The sequence below is a fragment of the Rhamphochromis longiceps genome, linkage group LG9, assembly GCF_057381845.1.
Source record: "Rhamphochromis longiceps isolate RC_006_pf linkage group LG9, R_longiceps_female_GT1.1, whole genome shotgun sequence".
In the NCBI taxonomy this organism is placed as follows: Eukaryota; Metazoa; Chordata; class Actinopteri; order Cichliformes; family Cichlidae; genus Rhamphochromis; species Rhamphochromis longiceps.
The window spans coordinates 11,366,619-11,383,693 of record NC_140565.1 but is presented as its reverse complement, the minus strand read 5'-3'; the positions used below and the strand labels follow the sequence as shown (position 1 = coordinate 11,383,693).

Genomic DNA, 17,075 nt, shown 5'->3' with positions numbered 1-17,075 from the left:
TAACAAACTGAACTACAAAACAACTGAACTGGAAGAGGAAAAGGAAAAACTGCAAAACCAATGCTCAGAGATGCAGAGTAAGCTCAATGACATGCTGAGAAAAAACACAGAAGTCGAGGAACTTTCAGACAACGTGAAGTGCAAAAACACTGAGATGCAGGTGCTAAAGCAACAACTAGAGAAAACAAACGAAGACCTGCAGTGTTCACTTCAAGAAATCGAGAGCAGAAGTCAGCAGTTGGAAGACACGCACAACAAATTACAACAGAGTTATACAGAGCTGCACGAGGCAAAGCTAATGCAGGAGGCAACATCTAAAGAAATGAAAGAAAGGCTCGAAGACAAACAAGCCAAATTAGAAGAAGTGGAGAAAACATGCAAGAGACTTGAGCAGGAGAATGCAGAAACAATCGATCAGTTGAGAACCCTCATCCTAGAGAAAAAAGTGCTCGTGGAAAAGCTCATGGAAAAGAAGAAAAAACGCTTCCGCTTCTTCTGGAGGAGGGACACTCCTGCTTTTTCTACTTTTTCTACTTTTTCTACTGCTAATGTCACCTCGTCTGTTCCATCTTAATTTTCACCTCTCCTCTCTCTTTCTCTCCCTTTCTCTCCTGACACCTCTCCCTCCCCTGTCTCCCTTTAACTCCTATCACCTGTCCCATCTCCTCCCCCCCCCCCCCCCCCTCTCTCTCTTTTCACCCTCACCCCCCAACCAGTCCCGACAGTTGACTGCCTCCTCTAGAGCCTGGTTCTGTCATAGGTTTCTTCCTTTAAAGGGAGTTTTTCCTATCCACTGTCGCACCTAGTGCTTGCTCAGAGGGGATTGTTGGGGTTTTCTCTCCTCTATCTCTTTCCTCCTTTCTATCCCTTTCCTTTACCTTCTTCTTTACAACCCCTCCCCCCCTTTCTATTTCCTCAATAATTTAATAATAAACACAATTGGCAAAATTTTAAAAAGTCAGATCAATGTCTTCATTCAAGAATGAATTGTCTTTGTCACGGGGTCATGTGTATTTTGTGTTTTCCTCGGGCTGGTGATCCTTGCAGTTGTTGAGCCCAAGAGTCCAGATTTTTAGTGTTTTAATCACATTTAGTGTTACATTTTAGATCACAACAAAAGGATATCCACAATTTAGGATTCAGGCATTTGTCTTTTTCAATATCATAATCATTCTATGATTGAGTCGGTTACAGAAGCAGCAGTTAGCAGCAATAACTTCAATTCATCAACATTTGCAAGCATTTCTTTATACACAGCATTTCTGTCAGGTTGAGGTCTGGACTTCCATGCAGTAGATTTGCTGCTGTGCTTGGGCTCATTATCCTGTTGCATGGCCTAATTTAGGAGAAGCTTTAGCTGTTGGACAGACGGCCTCACATTTGACTCTAGAAAACTTTGGCATACAGAGGAGTTCGTGGACTGCAAGGTGCTTATTGCTTGTGTCTGCAGAACAAGCTCAAATCACCACAATTGAACCAGCGTACTTGACAGTGGATTTGAGGTGTTTGTGCTGTGTTTGATTTTTGCTGAAGTTACTGCTGTGCATTATGACCAAACCTCCACTTTAGTCTCATCTTTTAAAAATATGTTGCTCCAGAAGCTTTCAAGGGCAAATTTGCAAACCTCAACTGAGTTGTTGTGTTCTCTTTAGAGACAAGAAGCTTTCTCCTGGCGGCCCTTCCAGACCAACCATACTTGTTTTGTCTTTTTCTAATTAAACTGTCTTGAACATTAACATGCTGTTTAAGGCCTGTAGAGGCTCAGATGCAGCTCTTGGGTATTGTGCAGTTTCTGTGAGCACTGAACAGTCTTTGTGGTGGATCTGAATGCTCCAGACTAGCAAACTTGCTCATGGTCAGTTAATCAAGTGCATAGAGCCCTGTGATGAATTTTCACATTTACTCTGTGAATCTTCATTCTTCTAGCTAGTCTTTACTCTTCTAGAAGCTTTCTTTGCTCAGACGTCTGCAGCATTGAATCTATGTCTTCTCCACTGCTATTCCAAACAAGGTGCTGATGCAGGGGTCATTAGCACAGTAAGATTTAAGTGCACAAAATGTTCACATCATAATAGTAATAATAATTAGAGGAGAGTATTATGTAGTCCAAGAAGTGTGTGGCGAAGTTTTCAGTGCGGAGGAGGGAACCATGGTGTTCAGGAGCCAAACTGCTTTGGGGGAAAATGCTATTGCACAATCTTGCCGACCTGCTCCTGATGACGCAGTCGTCTTCTGGAGGGAAGTGTGGTAAACAGTTGATGGGAAGGGTGATGCGGGTCAGCCATGATGCTAGTGGCTTTCCCAGTGAGGTGTAAATATCCTGTAGACTGGGTAGAGAGCTGCCAATAACACGCTGTGCGGTCCACACAATCCTCTGGAGGGCTCTGCGATTGGACGCATGACAGTTTTCATACCAGACTGTGATGCAGCGGGTTAGGATGCTCTGCATGGTACCTCTGTAGAAAGTATTAAAGATGGGTTTGGGGATGTGCACCTTCTTCAGTCGTCTCTTAAAATGCAGTCGCTGCTGAGCTCTTTTAGTCACTGATTTGGTGTTGCTGGTCCAGGACAGGTCCAGGGGCGGATCTAGAGAAATTTTTCCAGGCTGGCATGGAAATCAAATGGGGTGGCAAAATCAAAGCCTTGTTTTAAAGACATATGCAGGTGTTACATATGATTAATATACATTAAGCATATGTTTCATATAAATATGGTCTATAACTTAATTATTTTCTATAGCCCACATAATTAAACATTTCAGTTACATAAAATGTGTGTACTGTATAGCCTGTATAATAAATAAATATGTAACCAATAAGTATAAAATCCAGAAAGCTACACAACACTGGGCGGGGGCTCATTTCCAAACACAAGTCTAACTTAAGTTTCATACTTTTTTTGTTAGAAAAAAATCAAATTGTACTGACTACTACTACTGCCAGAAAGCTGCACTGTCACAAACAATTATTGAAACCTCATTTTTCATGATTTGTTGGGTCAATATTCTGAGGTCCAAAATATAATTGGCCATTTTTGGCTGCTTTTGATTGTTGTTGTTTTTTTACCTTGTCTTTCTTGGTATCATTCTTTTCAGCACAACCTCACACGTCCAAATTTACAGTTATTAAAACAACTGGTCTGAAATCACACAAACACATAAAACCCTAGTAGTAGTTATATTTTCTCTTTACTATAAAAACCACAGACATGTTTAGTAAATTATTTTCATAACTTGAAATGCAAATATAAGTGGTAATTTTTTTAAATTAAAATTAAACAAAAATTTTGTAAATAATAAAGTTATATACAACTATTCATCTAAAAATGCAGGCAATGCATCTGGGGTTCTTATTTTTATTTTTTTGCACAGCCATTTTAAAAATACTACAACAATCAGGTGTCACAATAAGACGCCCCACAAATTATTTGTGCCAGTAAAAAAAAAAAAAATGTCAACCACAAGACAGAGAAGAACATCACAGGGAGAAACCCTGCAGGCCTGACAGCAGGTGTATCGCTCATTCTGTTTTCCACCTGGAGACAGTGTTCACATGGCATTCTGCCTGTGTAACTTGTGTAACTACACAAGTTAACACAATTCAATTCAATTCAATTTTATTTATATAGCGCCAAATCACAACAAAAGTCGCCTCAAGGTGCTTCATAGATACAGAGAACAACCCAACAATCATATGTCCCCCTATGAGCAAGCACTTGGGCGACAGTGGGAAGGAAAAACTCCCTTTTAACAGGAAGAAACCTCCAGCAGAACCAGGCTCAGGGAGGGGCGGGGCCATCTGCTGCAACCGGTTGGGGTAAGAGAAGGAAAACAGGATAAAAGACATGCTGTGGAAGAGAGACAGAGGTTAATAACAGATATGATTCAATGCAGAGAGGTCTGTTAACTCATACTGAGTGAGAAAGGTGACTGGAAAGGAAAAACTCAATGCATCATGGGAATCCCCGGCAGCCTACATCTATTGCAGCATAACTAAGGGAGGATTCAAGGTCACCTGGTCCAGCCCTAACTATATGCTTTAGCAAAGAGGAAAGTTTTAAGCCTAATCTTGAAAGTAGAGATAGTGTCTGTCTCCCGAATCCAAACTGGAAGCTGGTTCCACAGAAGAGGGGCTGTAGTCGCAAATTTTGAAGCCATCCTGATAATCTTCTTCCACCAACGATGTGGAGATCCAACCCTTTTAGATCCAATTAAAATCAAGACACTCAAAAAGATGCTCTGTAAAAGAGTAGAAAAAATAGATACAGACATGTGCTGCATGAAAGACGTTAGGGAAGGTTAGTTAGCTGGAGAGCGAGTTATGCAGGAGAACTCTCAGCAGCATTAACTGCCCTGTTACTGCACCACCTTAATAAACCATGGTGAAGCAAAATGTCTTGTGCTTAAGACTCTACATGAAAGTTAAAATATATATGTTCAGTGCACATAGATATATAGTGTATAGTTATACATATCACACAAAAATCCACCACATCCCCCCTTGTGGTACCTGGAGGTACCACCTAAAAAGACCCAATGACTAAAGAAGAACAAAAATCGTGAAAACGAATGCGTGCGCTGTTTTTTTGCTAACATACTTTAAAGCAAGCTCTAAATAGAATATAAGAATTTGTATAAAGATCCCACACAGTTGTTGCTCTATTGAATAAACCCCAGAAACCTCATAGTCATCAACATAACATTCTTCCAACGCTTCATTTCTCTTAGTCAATTAATTTAAGACTAATTGATTCCTCTTCATTTGCAAATCATACTACACAGTATCCTTATCAGAATACTCAAGAAACTTAAAACTAGCCTAATTACAGTAAAATGAAAGTGAGGCATGAAACACATCAGCAGAGACACATAATACATACACGGATTACACAGCACCATATGTGACATTAAAAATAATACAATAAAACAATTAATTCCCAATTTTGGATTTCATCTTGGTCAGGTTCAACTTCTTTTTCTGAACAACTTCTCAGTGTGGGCTTTGAAATGTTCTTTGACCATCACTTCATCTTCTTCATCCGACATAAACCCACCAAGAGCATTCTCTTTGTGGGCCGGTACTGCTCACCCGAGTAAACACGAGCTGACATTGACATGAATTAAACATAAAACATTATATACAGTATAAGATTTTGTAAGGTAAACCTAGTTCATACAAATGAAGTAAAGAAAAGTTATTAAAACAAAACGTGCCTTGCTGTTTATTCTTTCAGTGTCCCACAGTAGCACATTTCCTGCTAGGAAAATGTCAGAAGTCACATCATTTCTGTAAATTGGGAAGTAACTGTAATACATCAAGTCACCTCTGTCTCTTGTTACCAGGACTTTTAAAATGAATGGTACAACATGGAAAGAGGCCCTACACAAGAGTTTAGCTTTGAGCTCAATATGCGATGATCCTTTCAGCCATGACATCTCTGACATGGGAAACCAGGGAATTTGATTAGAAAATGGTGAAGGATTTTCTTTTCAGTTAGAAACTGGATTTGTGTAACATGTTGGTGAAAAGCCCCCAAAGAAAGCAGCATATGATCAGTCGCTATATTGCATTTAATACAAACGTCCTTCGTGTATCCTTTGAATACAGAACAGATCATTTCTGATATCTATGAGTAAACCCAACGAGCACGTGTCCCAAAAGACCCCACAGTGTTTTTATCTGGCTTTTCCCTGACAGTTAGTGGACACTGACAGATGTGTGCTGAATATGAAAGGAAACAAAAGAACTAAAGAAGGTTTGCAGGGTTAAAAACAAGAACTACATGAAGGTTGTTTCATCCTGCTGTAACTTATGACAGAAGCATCTTTTGTTTGTTTTTTCATTTATTTACACAAAGACAGATGTTGAAATAACAGGAGTAACAGTTTAATTCAATTGAAATCGGTCCAATCGTCTATAGTGAAATTATTGTTTTTCATTAGTTGGCAAAAGATGGGGGTTGTTGACGGCAATTCAGTGAATGCAACAGGGGAGGACGCCAGTTTGGATGGAGGGGAATCAGCAGGACAGATGAGATTTTGTTTAGGAGTCGAGTAGTTGTGTGAATGAGGAGAGGAGAGCACATTAGACTGCTGAGAGACGGGGAGGTAGTCAAGCACTGACCACATGTCTTCTTGGATTTCAGCAAAACAGATGGGCTCATCTCGGTCTTGGAATAATTCAACTCGGGGTTGAACTGATGCAGTTTGAGAGGCATCTACAGGAGAGGCAGGGGTGGGTGAGGGCTGCTGAGACTGCGCAGTGATGGGGAGGGGGTCGAGCTCTTCCAGCACTGACAGCAGTTCTTCCTCACTTCCCATCTTCATCCTGAATGTGTTCACTGACAGGTGTTGCCAGCTGTGGTGGCTTGTCTCGCGCTCAAAGAGGACAAAATAGAGAACAATACAGTGTTCAGCTGCCTGGCTGTGCTTTACACACAGCCCTGCTCTGGTACACACACTATACCGGCCTTTGTACACTCTCTCCATCTAATGATAGAGAGGAAGGATACATTCACTACTTCTAGCCTCCACTATTCAAATTGAGTATTTTCACAGTGTCCTAAAAGCTTCCTGAAAAGCCTTTACACTATTTTCCAAAACGCTGCATCCAGAGCACAGTCAGGGTCTGGAAGGAGAGAGTATATTTCCCCCATATGGACTTCTCTCTTCATTGGCTCCCAATTAAATCCCAAATAAAAATCCAAATACTTGCCCTCACACACACAAGGTCTTGAATAATCACCCCCAATTTTGTCTACAAGATCTCACAGTGCCATATCATCCCAACAGAGTGCTTTGCTCTCAGACTGCTGTCTTCCGAGGGGATTTAAAAGTACAATGGAAGGCAGAGCCATCACTTTTCAGGCCCCTCTCTGTGGAACCAGCTCCCACTTTGTATTCGGGACACAGACACTTGCTCTCATTTTTTAATTAAGCGTGAAACCTTTTTGCCAAAGTCCAATAACTAGAGAGAGGAGCCAAAGACGTCCTCGTCCCAGATTCGTCCCAAGACAGATTCACACCTATTCGCACCTTGTCTGCTGTGACCTGAAGAACTCGCGTGACCATTGCGACTCTCAAGGTGCTAAAAATCACACAAGAGTTTAAATGCGTGAGAGGCCACACTTGAGTAGCAAAGAAGCTTAGCTGATGAGATTAAATGTGCAGTTGCATGAAAGCACTAGTCTTTTTAGTGATCTACCTTTTGACCAGTTTAGAACCTGACAAGCGAGTAATCACAATGCCCACCTTGTTAATTGTCCTGAAAGCTTCATAAGCCGGACAATGAATCAGTGATGTTGCAGTTTTTCACAGCGATGGTGGTATAGTGGCGAGCATAGCTGCCTTCCAAGCAGTTGACCCGGGTTCGATTCCCGGCCATCGCAGTTGCTTCTCGCAGTGCTGTTCAAGCATGTGGGCTGCGTACTGTTTTACAGTAAAAACGTTCTCCGCTCTTTCTGCAAAGGCTTACAATGTCAGGCCAGGTGCATTCTTCATCGGCCTCGCTGCTACCGTTTGCTGTGGAAAGACGCTGTTCACACAGGCTTTGAGTTCTCATCACTTCATACATATACCTTCTTACATGAAACTGTGATTGGACACGCTACTTCTTCATAAAGACACCCAGTCCCACTTTAAATATTGTGCTGAATGTTTGGAATGAAGATAACATTTTACTAACCATGTACTGATCAGCTCTTTGCGGTGGCAAAATCATCAGCTGTGTGTGTTACTGTTCATGCAAACAAGCAAGCTAATGTCAGCCAGCTAGCTTCAACCGCAGCTGTGCTGCACCGATCTCACGGAACTGCAAAACCACAAGCTTTCTCACCAAAGTCATGCAGCTACCGCATTTACAATCCAGCGTGGCCGTTGTTGTGCACATCCTACTTGAAAGACGTGTGGCGTAGGACTTGGAAGACGTATGTCTTTCAAGTATGTAGCTCCAAAACCAAATGTGGTTGTTGTGGCCGAGCGGTCAAGGCGATGGACTCGAAATCCATTGGGGTCTCCCCGCACAGGTTCGAATCCTGTCGACAACGGTCAGCTGTTTTGCGGCAGTCCAGACGTTGATTTGAGAAGAAGCCACGGCATGGAGTTCACCTGAGAAGGTGCCAGGAGAAAGAGCCAGGCCTTTGCTTGTGAAAATAGAGCACGCAGAAGCAATGGACCCAGCTATGTCCTGACAAAATTAGGCACATATTCAGTAAACATGGCATCCTTCAATTGCTCTCTTAGCCACCCCAGACGTGTAGTCATCCAGGATCCTGTCTGAGTACCGCCAATGACTGATGCGTCTGACAAATGCTGATTGCTTTGCAAGAGGATCGGGATTGGAGGGACAGCGGATTTCACCGGGAATGGGACAACAGCAGAAATTGCTTCAAACATCAAACATTACTGCATGAAAAGCACAAAGAGTGGACACATTTCATTGTTTGGAACACTGCTTTTCACTTCAGCTCTTTGCATGTAAAAACTTTGCTCTTCTCCACAGCTGGCTGACGGACACGCAAAAGTGCAAGCAAGAGTGGCCACAGACCCACTATGCCGGCCTTTGTACACTCTCTCCATCTAATGATAGAGAGGAAGGATACATTCACTACTTCTAGCCTCCACTATTCAAATTGAGTATTTTCACAGCGTCCTAAAAGCTTCCTGAAAAGCCTTTACACTGTTTTCCAAAACGCTGCTGTGCTGCCCCTTTAATCCTCCCCAGTTCCCTCAGTTTGAGATCCTTCTTGGACTTGGTGTCATGGTACTCCAAGTTTTGCCAAACTTTGCAACTGTTGTAGCCCCTATGTGTGCCTGTGCTAACGACAAGAACACTTTCACATGGACTTCAGGTGCACAAGCGAGCTTTGAAGAAGTAAAAAAACTCCTGGTGAATAGTCCTGCACTGGCACTGTTTGACCCTGCCTTGCGTGTTGTGATCTCTACTGATGCAAGTGACTATGGGCTTGGTGCTGTATTTGCTCAAGTGCAACCTGATGGCACAGAAAAACCTGTGGCGTTTGCTACCTGCACACTGCCTGCAACAGATCAAAAGTACTCAACTGTTGAAAAAGAAGCTTATGCTTGTGTGTGGGCTGCAGAGAAATGGAGAACGTATTTGTGGGGCCGACGTTTCACTCTGCGGACAGACCACCAAGCTCTGACAACGCTGCTGAGCACCAAAGGGTTTAATAGGGTTGGCATGCGCATCGCCCGCTGGTCTGCCCGCCTCCTGTGTTTTGACTATGATGTTATTTGCCGCCCAGGTTCTCAGAACTATACAGCTGACTGTCTCTCTCGCCTGCCCCTGCCTGTTTCTTCCCATTCCACATCAGATTCAGATCATGAAATGGTAGCCCAAGTTTCTGCTGCCATGTCCTCACTTCCAGTTGCGGGCTTTGACTCTGCCTGTTCAACTTGCCCTGAACTGGTTGCTTTGCGTTCACAAATACAAAGTGGCTGGCCTGCCTCAATCAAAGCACTTGATGTCACGCTTGCACCTTACTACAAAATCCGTAATGAACTCTCAACCCTAAGTGATTATGTTCTCAGAGGCTCAAGGCTCATTGCACCACTTTCAGTGAGACCTAAACTGATTGCACTGGCACATGAAAGTCACCATTGTGCGCACAAAACAAAGATTAAGAGATCTCTACTGGTGGCCAAAAATGGACTCGCAAGTTCAGTCTGCCATAACCTCATGCCTCCTTTGCCAGTCCAATGACAAAACTGCACATACTAATCCTGCTCCTCTCCAACCCGTCCCACTGCCTGATGGACCGTGGAAAAAACTTGGTCTTGACATTGTTGGGCCTTTTGATACTGCAATACCTGCTTGTAGATACGTCATAACATTGACTGACTACTACTCCAAATGGCCTGAGCTTGCCTTTTCACCTTATGCTATTACTGATGATGTCATTCAGTTCCTCTCATCTGTCTTTAGTCGTCATGGCAACCCAGAGAACATCATAACTGACAATGGTGCACAGTTCACCTCTGTAATGTTCACCTCATTCCTCCAGAATAGAGGCATCTCCCACAGCAGAACATCTGTCTACTACCCAGCTGCAAACGGAGCAATCGAACGGTTTCATCGTGCCCTCCGCACCTGTATCCAGACATCAATCCAGCAGTCGAAACCATGGAAGGCGACTGTGCTGGATTGGCTTCAAGTTTACTGTGCAACACCGCATGCAACTACTTCCCTCTACTTCCCTCTCCCTAAGAACTCCTGTGTGGCAGGAAGATGCGTACTATACTGGATGTACTCCCTTTGCCTCCTGCTGTGTCTCCACTGGATACGTTGCACATCACTCAGTTCGGAAATATCAGTTGAAAATGCAACGTTACACTGATGGTAGGCGTCACGCACGGAAACCTTCTTTTCTACCAGGAGAGAGTGTGAGGATAAGGAAACCCCACCATGTTCCCAAAGGACATCCCAGATTTACCCCTCCTGTAACAGTAACAAAAGCCAAAGGCTTGAATGCCTTCTTGCTGAGTGATGGAAAGAGTTGGAATGCCACTCATCTAGCACGCTGTCGCCCAGTGACTGAAAAGAACGCTGACACTGCTAGGCTGCACCACACTCAGACTGGCTCACCTACTGCCAGAAGACTGCCACGCGTCAAGTACAAGCCTCGCTGGCACAAAGACTATATTGTAGCATAATAGGTTGCTTCCTCTCTGTGCAGGGGGATGACTGAAGGGATCACCTTGCTAATCCTTGCTGTCCAAACTGGCCTCATTGAGCTGCAGGTCATCCACAGAGCCTTCCTCCTCTCTATCATCCTCTTTATTGTTGTTGCTTCCATCCTGCAGTCCATGCTGGAGATAGCTGAGTCCTAGCCCTGGGAGCATCTAGAGGCAATTAAGATAATATACCAAAGACTTTTTTCATGTGTTTATTTTTAAGAAAACTCTGTGTCCCACTGTTTGTTTTATTTTTTACTGATCATAAACAACCAGAGGTGTGGACTCGAGTCACATGACTTGGACTCGAGTCAGACTCGAGTCATTAATTTTATGACTTTAGACTTGACTTGAAAAAATGTTCTAAGACTTGTGACTTGACTTGGACTTTTACACCAATGACCTGGGACTTGAATTGGACTTGAACCGGTTTACTTGAAAAGACTTGATATTTCACCCCAAATATAAAATTTAACATGCATATTATATAGAGATTGAAAATGTGACGTCATTCAGGGGTAAAACCGCAAAGGATTCTGGGAACTCGTGGCAAGAGGTACGAGCGCACGCAGGCTTTCAATTGAAATCACAGCGATAAAAAAGAAACACAAAAATGGCAAGAAGCTGTTGTATTATTAACTGCAATAGCCGGTCGCATGACAGCCACGGGAAGCCGACGGGTAAAGAGATCGATTGTTATCGGATTACGTTGTTGAAGAGAAATTGTTCGAGCCATGTTTCCGAAGTAACAAAGAGGCGACGGGTGGCCTGGATTGCAGCCATTCAAAGACCAAATATAACGTCCCAGAACACTCCAGCTCACAGGTTAGTCTGCTCCAAGCATTTACACAAAGGTCAGTCTGCTGTTGTAGTTAATGCGTCATTTTCATAACATAATTGGTGATATAGGTTACAAGCAAGTCTGGCGCTGAACAGAAATTGTCGCTCCTTTGTTTGTTGTGCATAAATAGTGAATTGTCCTGACACAATATTGCGTTTCGCTTCTGTTATTTTGGTACATTGACAAAAACATATACTTTTATTCACAGGATAAAACAGTTTTTTGTATCACCAATTGCCCAGTACGATTACAGCATACAGTATTGTTGTCACTGCTACATTTCTGTAACGCGTACCAGAAATTATTTCCACTGCTAATTAATTACCGTTGAGCTCAAAGGTCCTATTAATAAACGGTTAACGATTGTGTATTTATGAAGACGATTTGTGAGACTGGTAAACTTATGATACGTACGATGGTCTTTCGTTCTACACGGTGCATTTCAAGGTCCTGCACCCATCCGTCGGTAAACTGTACCTGGGCTTGTTGCAGTGACCTGAAGTTACTATCGTGCCAAACTAGGTATCCCCGACAGAATTTGTTTCCCCTGCGTCGGGAGCACACGCTGGACTGTCCAAATCACGGACAAACAGTATCCCACATTGTTGATTTTTAGTTTACAAACACTTCTTATAATGACTGACTACTCCTGACATTTTTGAGATCTTAGCTCTTTATACAACGAAGTTATAGTGGGATACAAATAATATCAGGCTGGTCCTGCCACAATTTGTTCCCCCTGTGTAAATCACGGACAAACAGTATCCCACATTGCTGATTTTTCGTTCACAAACACTTCTTATTATGACGCATTTCTCCTGAAACTTTGGAGGATTTAGCTCTTTATATAATAAAGTTACAGGAGAATAAAAATAGTTATTAGCCAAAATGTTTATGGTTTATTAAAATAATCCCATCTGATACCCCGTGAGCAATAAATATATAATTTTCTGTTGTAACCCTCAAACTGAATGGTAATGTAACGATACTAATTTTTCACAAAATGAAAACATCAGTACTTCCTGCATGCTCCCAGCACAGGGGAAACAAATTCTGTCGGGGATACCTACTTTGGCACGACACCGGTCCTACAACCGCATCCAAGAATAACATGCAGCTTATCTCAGAACTGTCGGTGAAAATTATCCTTGGAGCTAGGTTTAATTGAGCTGCATTTTAAAGAGGTGCAATTTCACAATTTGTGTATATTTTCTACGTTCACTATTTTGTCATGTGTTGAGAAAAACACAGATTTAAAAATTACATGGTCTAATATTTACATTTAGCATAACTGCAACATTATTTTTTCGTTTTTTTCTTTTTAAAGACTCGAAAGGACTTGAAATTCAAAATTTCAGACTTGTGACTTTACTCGGACTTTTACACCAGTGACTTGAGACTCGACTCTGACTTGCCTGACATTACTTGAGACTTGACTTGAGACTTGAGGATAAAGACTTGAGACTTACTTGAGACTTGCAAAACAATGACTTGGTCCCACCTCTGGCTTTATCAAGTTTTATTTTCAGCGCTGTGTATTTTTCCTGCACGTCTTCAAGCTTGCAGTCCGTTTGTTTCTGTTTAATTTCTTGTTGCTTTTGTTCTTGAAGCAACTCTTTATTTTTGTTCAGTGTTTTATCAAGCTTTACCTGAAGCGCTTTGTATTTTTCCTCCATGCCTTGGAGTTTGCACTGCTTCATGTCCTGTTGTTGTTTTTCTTGGAGGAGTTCTTAATTTTTTTTGCAGAGCTTCATTAAGCTTGATTTGCAAGCCTTTGTTGTGTTTCTCCATGTCCTGGAGCTTGAAATCCATTTCCTTCTGTTTTATCTCCTGTAGCCTTTTTTCTTGAAGAAACTCTTCATTTGTGTGCGGTCTTTCATCAAGCTTTACTTGCAGCTCCTGATTCTTTTTGTCCTTCAGCACTAGTTTTTCTAGTGCTTTATCAAGCTTTGCTTGGAGCTCAAAGTTTCTTCCCTGCATGTCTAGGAGTTCCATTTCTTTCAACTTTTGAATATCTTCCTTTTCTAGAAGCTGGTTGAATGATTTGTCTACTTGATCAGGAAGTTGAATTTTGTCTTCCTGATCACAAAGAGGAGAGTTGGGCTTTACTGTTTTTTTCTGTTTTCTCTGAGACATGTTTGAATCTGTAAACTGTCACTCTGTTTATATCTGAATTAACTAATTTCAAGAAACTGTTGCAATTACCTGGACTGCCTCAGCCCAGGTGATGTAACATTAGCAGACAGAGGGTTTGATGTTGCAGAATCTTTGGAGCTGTACCATGCTGAACTGAAGAGCCCAGCTTTCACCAAAAGGAAGAACTAACTGGGCCCTAGATTGCCCAATCAAACCTCTTAATGCCACCTGCCCTCTCCTACATTAACTGTGGGCTCACCTTGTAGAACAGAGTTGAGTGTGGAAGAAATGGCAAAAATATGGAGCTGAAAAGCTGAGAGAGAAAAAGAAATGATAAATAAATCAATGTGTCAAATTAACTGACATGTTAGCTGGTAGAGTGCCCACTGCATTATATATATATATCATCTCTTTTTTATAATAAATAATCAAAAACTTTATTTAAACTAAGATTTTAAAAAATATGTGCCGTGATTGATGTGCTCTCAGACATGTGCTTCAATCCACACACAAATACAAAACAATCTGACCACACGTACAACTGTTTCACAAACTCTATAAAGCATTCACACTCCAATGGATGCATCAGAAAGCAGCTTGGGATTACAATCTTGTCCAAGGATATTTCGCCTGCAGACTGGAGCAGCCAGGGATCAAACCAGAAAACTTTCTGATCAAAAGCTGACTTGTGCTAAATGCTGAACGGCAGCCAACCCATTTTAGCCATTTAATGAATGTGCCATTTAATCTTGGCTGCAGCCAAGATTAAATGGCACATTCATTAATTACAGAGTTACGGATTGTTACATGGAACTCAAAAGAAATAATGAACCCATCTCGTGTCCTGTGTCTTCTATAGCTGTCTGTACTTTTACTTCCAAAGTTCATCAGCAAACATGTTTGCAGGCCTCTAATTATCAGGCTGTACTCAAGCGCTTGAATTCAACCTAAAAGCTGTGCTGTCATACAGAACCAAGTACCCTCCGCGGAAACTATAGCTAATGTCACAACTGGATCTGATGAGACAGCTATGATTTCTGGACTCGAAGTAAATAATCCTGAATCAATTTATACAACATCAGTTTGTTTGTTTTGCTTTCATAACAAATAGTTTGAGCCATATACAAATACAGAAGTGACAAAAGGAAACATATTTACAATCCAAAGTCAGACTAACAGTTTTCAGTAGCACAGTCTTTTATTTACAGTCTGCTTCTCCTGGTGGTAAACCTCTATCACATGTTTGGATTAAAAATTAGGCCTATATAGCTGCTGGTTCCAGTTTAAGCAATATGTTAAAAATACTAAATTCTTCATTGATTTGAGCTGTGGGGTTTGCTATACACTGGCAGAAAATTGTAGAGTAAATGGTAAAAACGAACAAACCAAATAACAAGATCCTTGAATTCCATCTTTTTTATTAACAGAAACTCCAACAAATTTGTGGCCAATTGATGATGTTTGGGACATGAAAAGTCCAGTCCAGCAGGTGGCGGTAATGCGCCTTAAAGCTTTAACCGCCAAAAAATACAAGAGCAGAAGAAGAAGAAGCCGAGTTCCCGCTTTATGGCGTTTTTCTCTCCGATTATTGTCAAGACTGATTTAACACTTAAAGGTAAGCACCGAGCTAATATTAATCCGAGTCTAGTTAATCTTGAGTTTAGCTCCTGAATGAGGCTTTCTGTTGCTCTCCTCGGTGTCTCTTCTCAAGTTTTTGTGAACAAGTTGGAAAAAAAAATCTGACTAAATTGACTCAAGCTGCTTTAAACTAATTCACAGAAAGATATCAGCAAAAGGTTGTGAAACACAGAGAAGAAAATAATTTATTAGAAGAAAGCTTTTAAATGAGCTCATTGTAATCAGAGTTTCTGTTATTTTATTAGTCTGTTATTAAGGCTACTTAGCATCTCTGTGGCACCTGCACAGCTTATGAATGCAGCTTGCTAACTAAGCTAGCTAGCGCCACCCTTCTTCCATATAAGGTCACTTCCGGCTCCAAAAGACCCAACATGTTGGCGGTAAAAGTGCTATAATGAAATACATTTATGAGAAATGTAAAAATAAATGTGTTCCAGGCTAAAACACAGCTGCCTTTATCAGCGCAAAGTTGTGATGAGGCTTACTCAGATGATGGCTCAGATTTCTACACCCACTCGGATATACAGATGAAATCAAGACAAGTACATCAATACAAAAATTCACAGGATTGTTCAAAAATAATAAATTGCATGAATATAGGAAATCTTCCTCTCAGTGACTGAGTTGTCTCATTGTGTCCTCATTTTTTATAAATCAAGGCCTGAGTAACCCAACCTTAAGTGTTCATTAAGGTTTTTGTCACATAGATAGAAAATAAACTCAGAGATTAAGCGGCTGTTATAAACAGAGTGATTAGTTGTTCTGGTTTACGTGCTGAAAATGGTTTTATTTGTGTATGTTCAATGTGTTAGACTTGTACATAGTTAAATATATGATCAAATAATGTTGAATCCTGGATATGGATTTGTAAGCAATGAAATTTGAAATAAGGGGGTAGGAACAAGAAAACTTCATCCTACTCCTTTTCGAGCACACACATTCTGTAGACATAGATATTTGCATGAAAACTTGATGATTTTTAAGTTTTGTTATTTTTATTTTTTTCTGTTGTTATTTCAATTATATTTGCATGTTTGAAATAAATTTTATCTATCTATCATTTCTCACGGCACACGTATATTGTCGGGTTTTTTCTTGGCCAGGGCATATTTTAAAGAGGAATTGCTCTCCTGGTACTGGTGTGCCATACTGCTGAATTTGGTATCGGTGCTCAAACCTTTTGTGTTTGTTTCAAACAAGTTGTCCACCCAGGGAAGCTAAAATGTGTTCTGTGTGTTCTCAGATGAACATATGAGACACTTTGACTCTTCAGTGCAGTGTGGAGCTTAACAAAGTTCTGTTTTGTGTCCCAGCTGATCAGGAGGAGGAGAAGAGTCTGACGGAGCAGCAGAGGAAATTTCAGCTACTTGGACTCAGTTCAGCCACTGCAGAGAAAACAATGAGCTCAAAACAGAAGGTGACAGATACTAGTGTTAAGAAATACTCCATTAAAAGCTGAAGTACTGATATGTATATTTTATGCTAAACTAAATGAACCTTGTGCAATAATAATGTAATGTAGAAATAATGTATACAATGTATACAATGCCTACATCTTAGACGGTGACGTTGCCTCTAAACATCAAAATGAGCAGGAAGATGTTAAAGTGGGATTCAGCAGGATTCAACCCTAAAATCAGCTGTAGTGGCTCAGTGTGGGGAAAAGGGTCACAGCTCACAATCATTTCTATTGAGAGCTCCAGTAGATTTTTTTTAATGTGCAGGCTGTGATCAGCTGACCTGCTGCTCTCTGTGAATTCATCCAGATGT

General features: G+C 41.3%; 1 protein-coding gene and 2 non-coding genes across 3 annotated transcripts in view; all 3 read left to right on the top strand.

Moving 5' to 3' along the window:
- Nucleotides 1–7,314: 7,314 nt before the first annotated feature.
- On the top strand, nt 7,315–7,386 carry trnag-ucc (transfer RNA glycine (anticodon UCC)). The gene has a single exon. It is a non-coding gene; the product is annotated as a tRNA-Gly (tRNA).
- Nucleotides 7,387–7,961: 575 nt separating this feature from the next.
- Nucleotides 7,962–8,043, top strand: trnas-cga (transfer RNA serine (anticodon CGA)). Its single transcript has one exon. It is a non-coding gene; the product is annotated as a tRNA-Ser (tRNA).
- An 8,579-nt stretch (nt 8,044–16,622) lies between these two features.
- Nucleotides 16,623–17,075, top strand: part of LOC146661737 (uncharacterized) — a 275,594-nt gene continuing 275,141 nt past the window's right edge. The window contains exon 1 of the mRNA XM_085418260.1: nt 16,623–16,722. Coding sequence (XP_085274386.1) covers nt 16,705–16,722 — 18 coding nt within the window. The 5' untranslated portion in view covers nt 16,623–16,704. The remainder of the gene's footprint in view (nt 16,723–17,075) is intronic.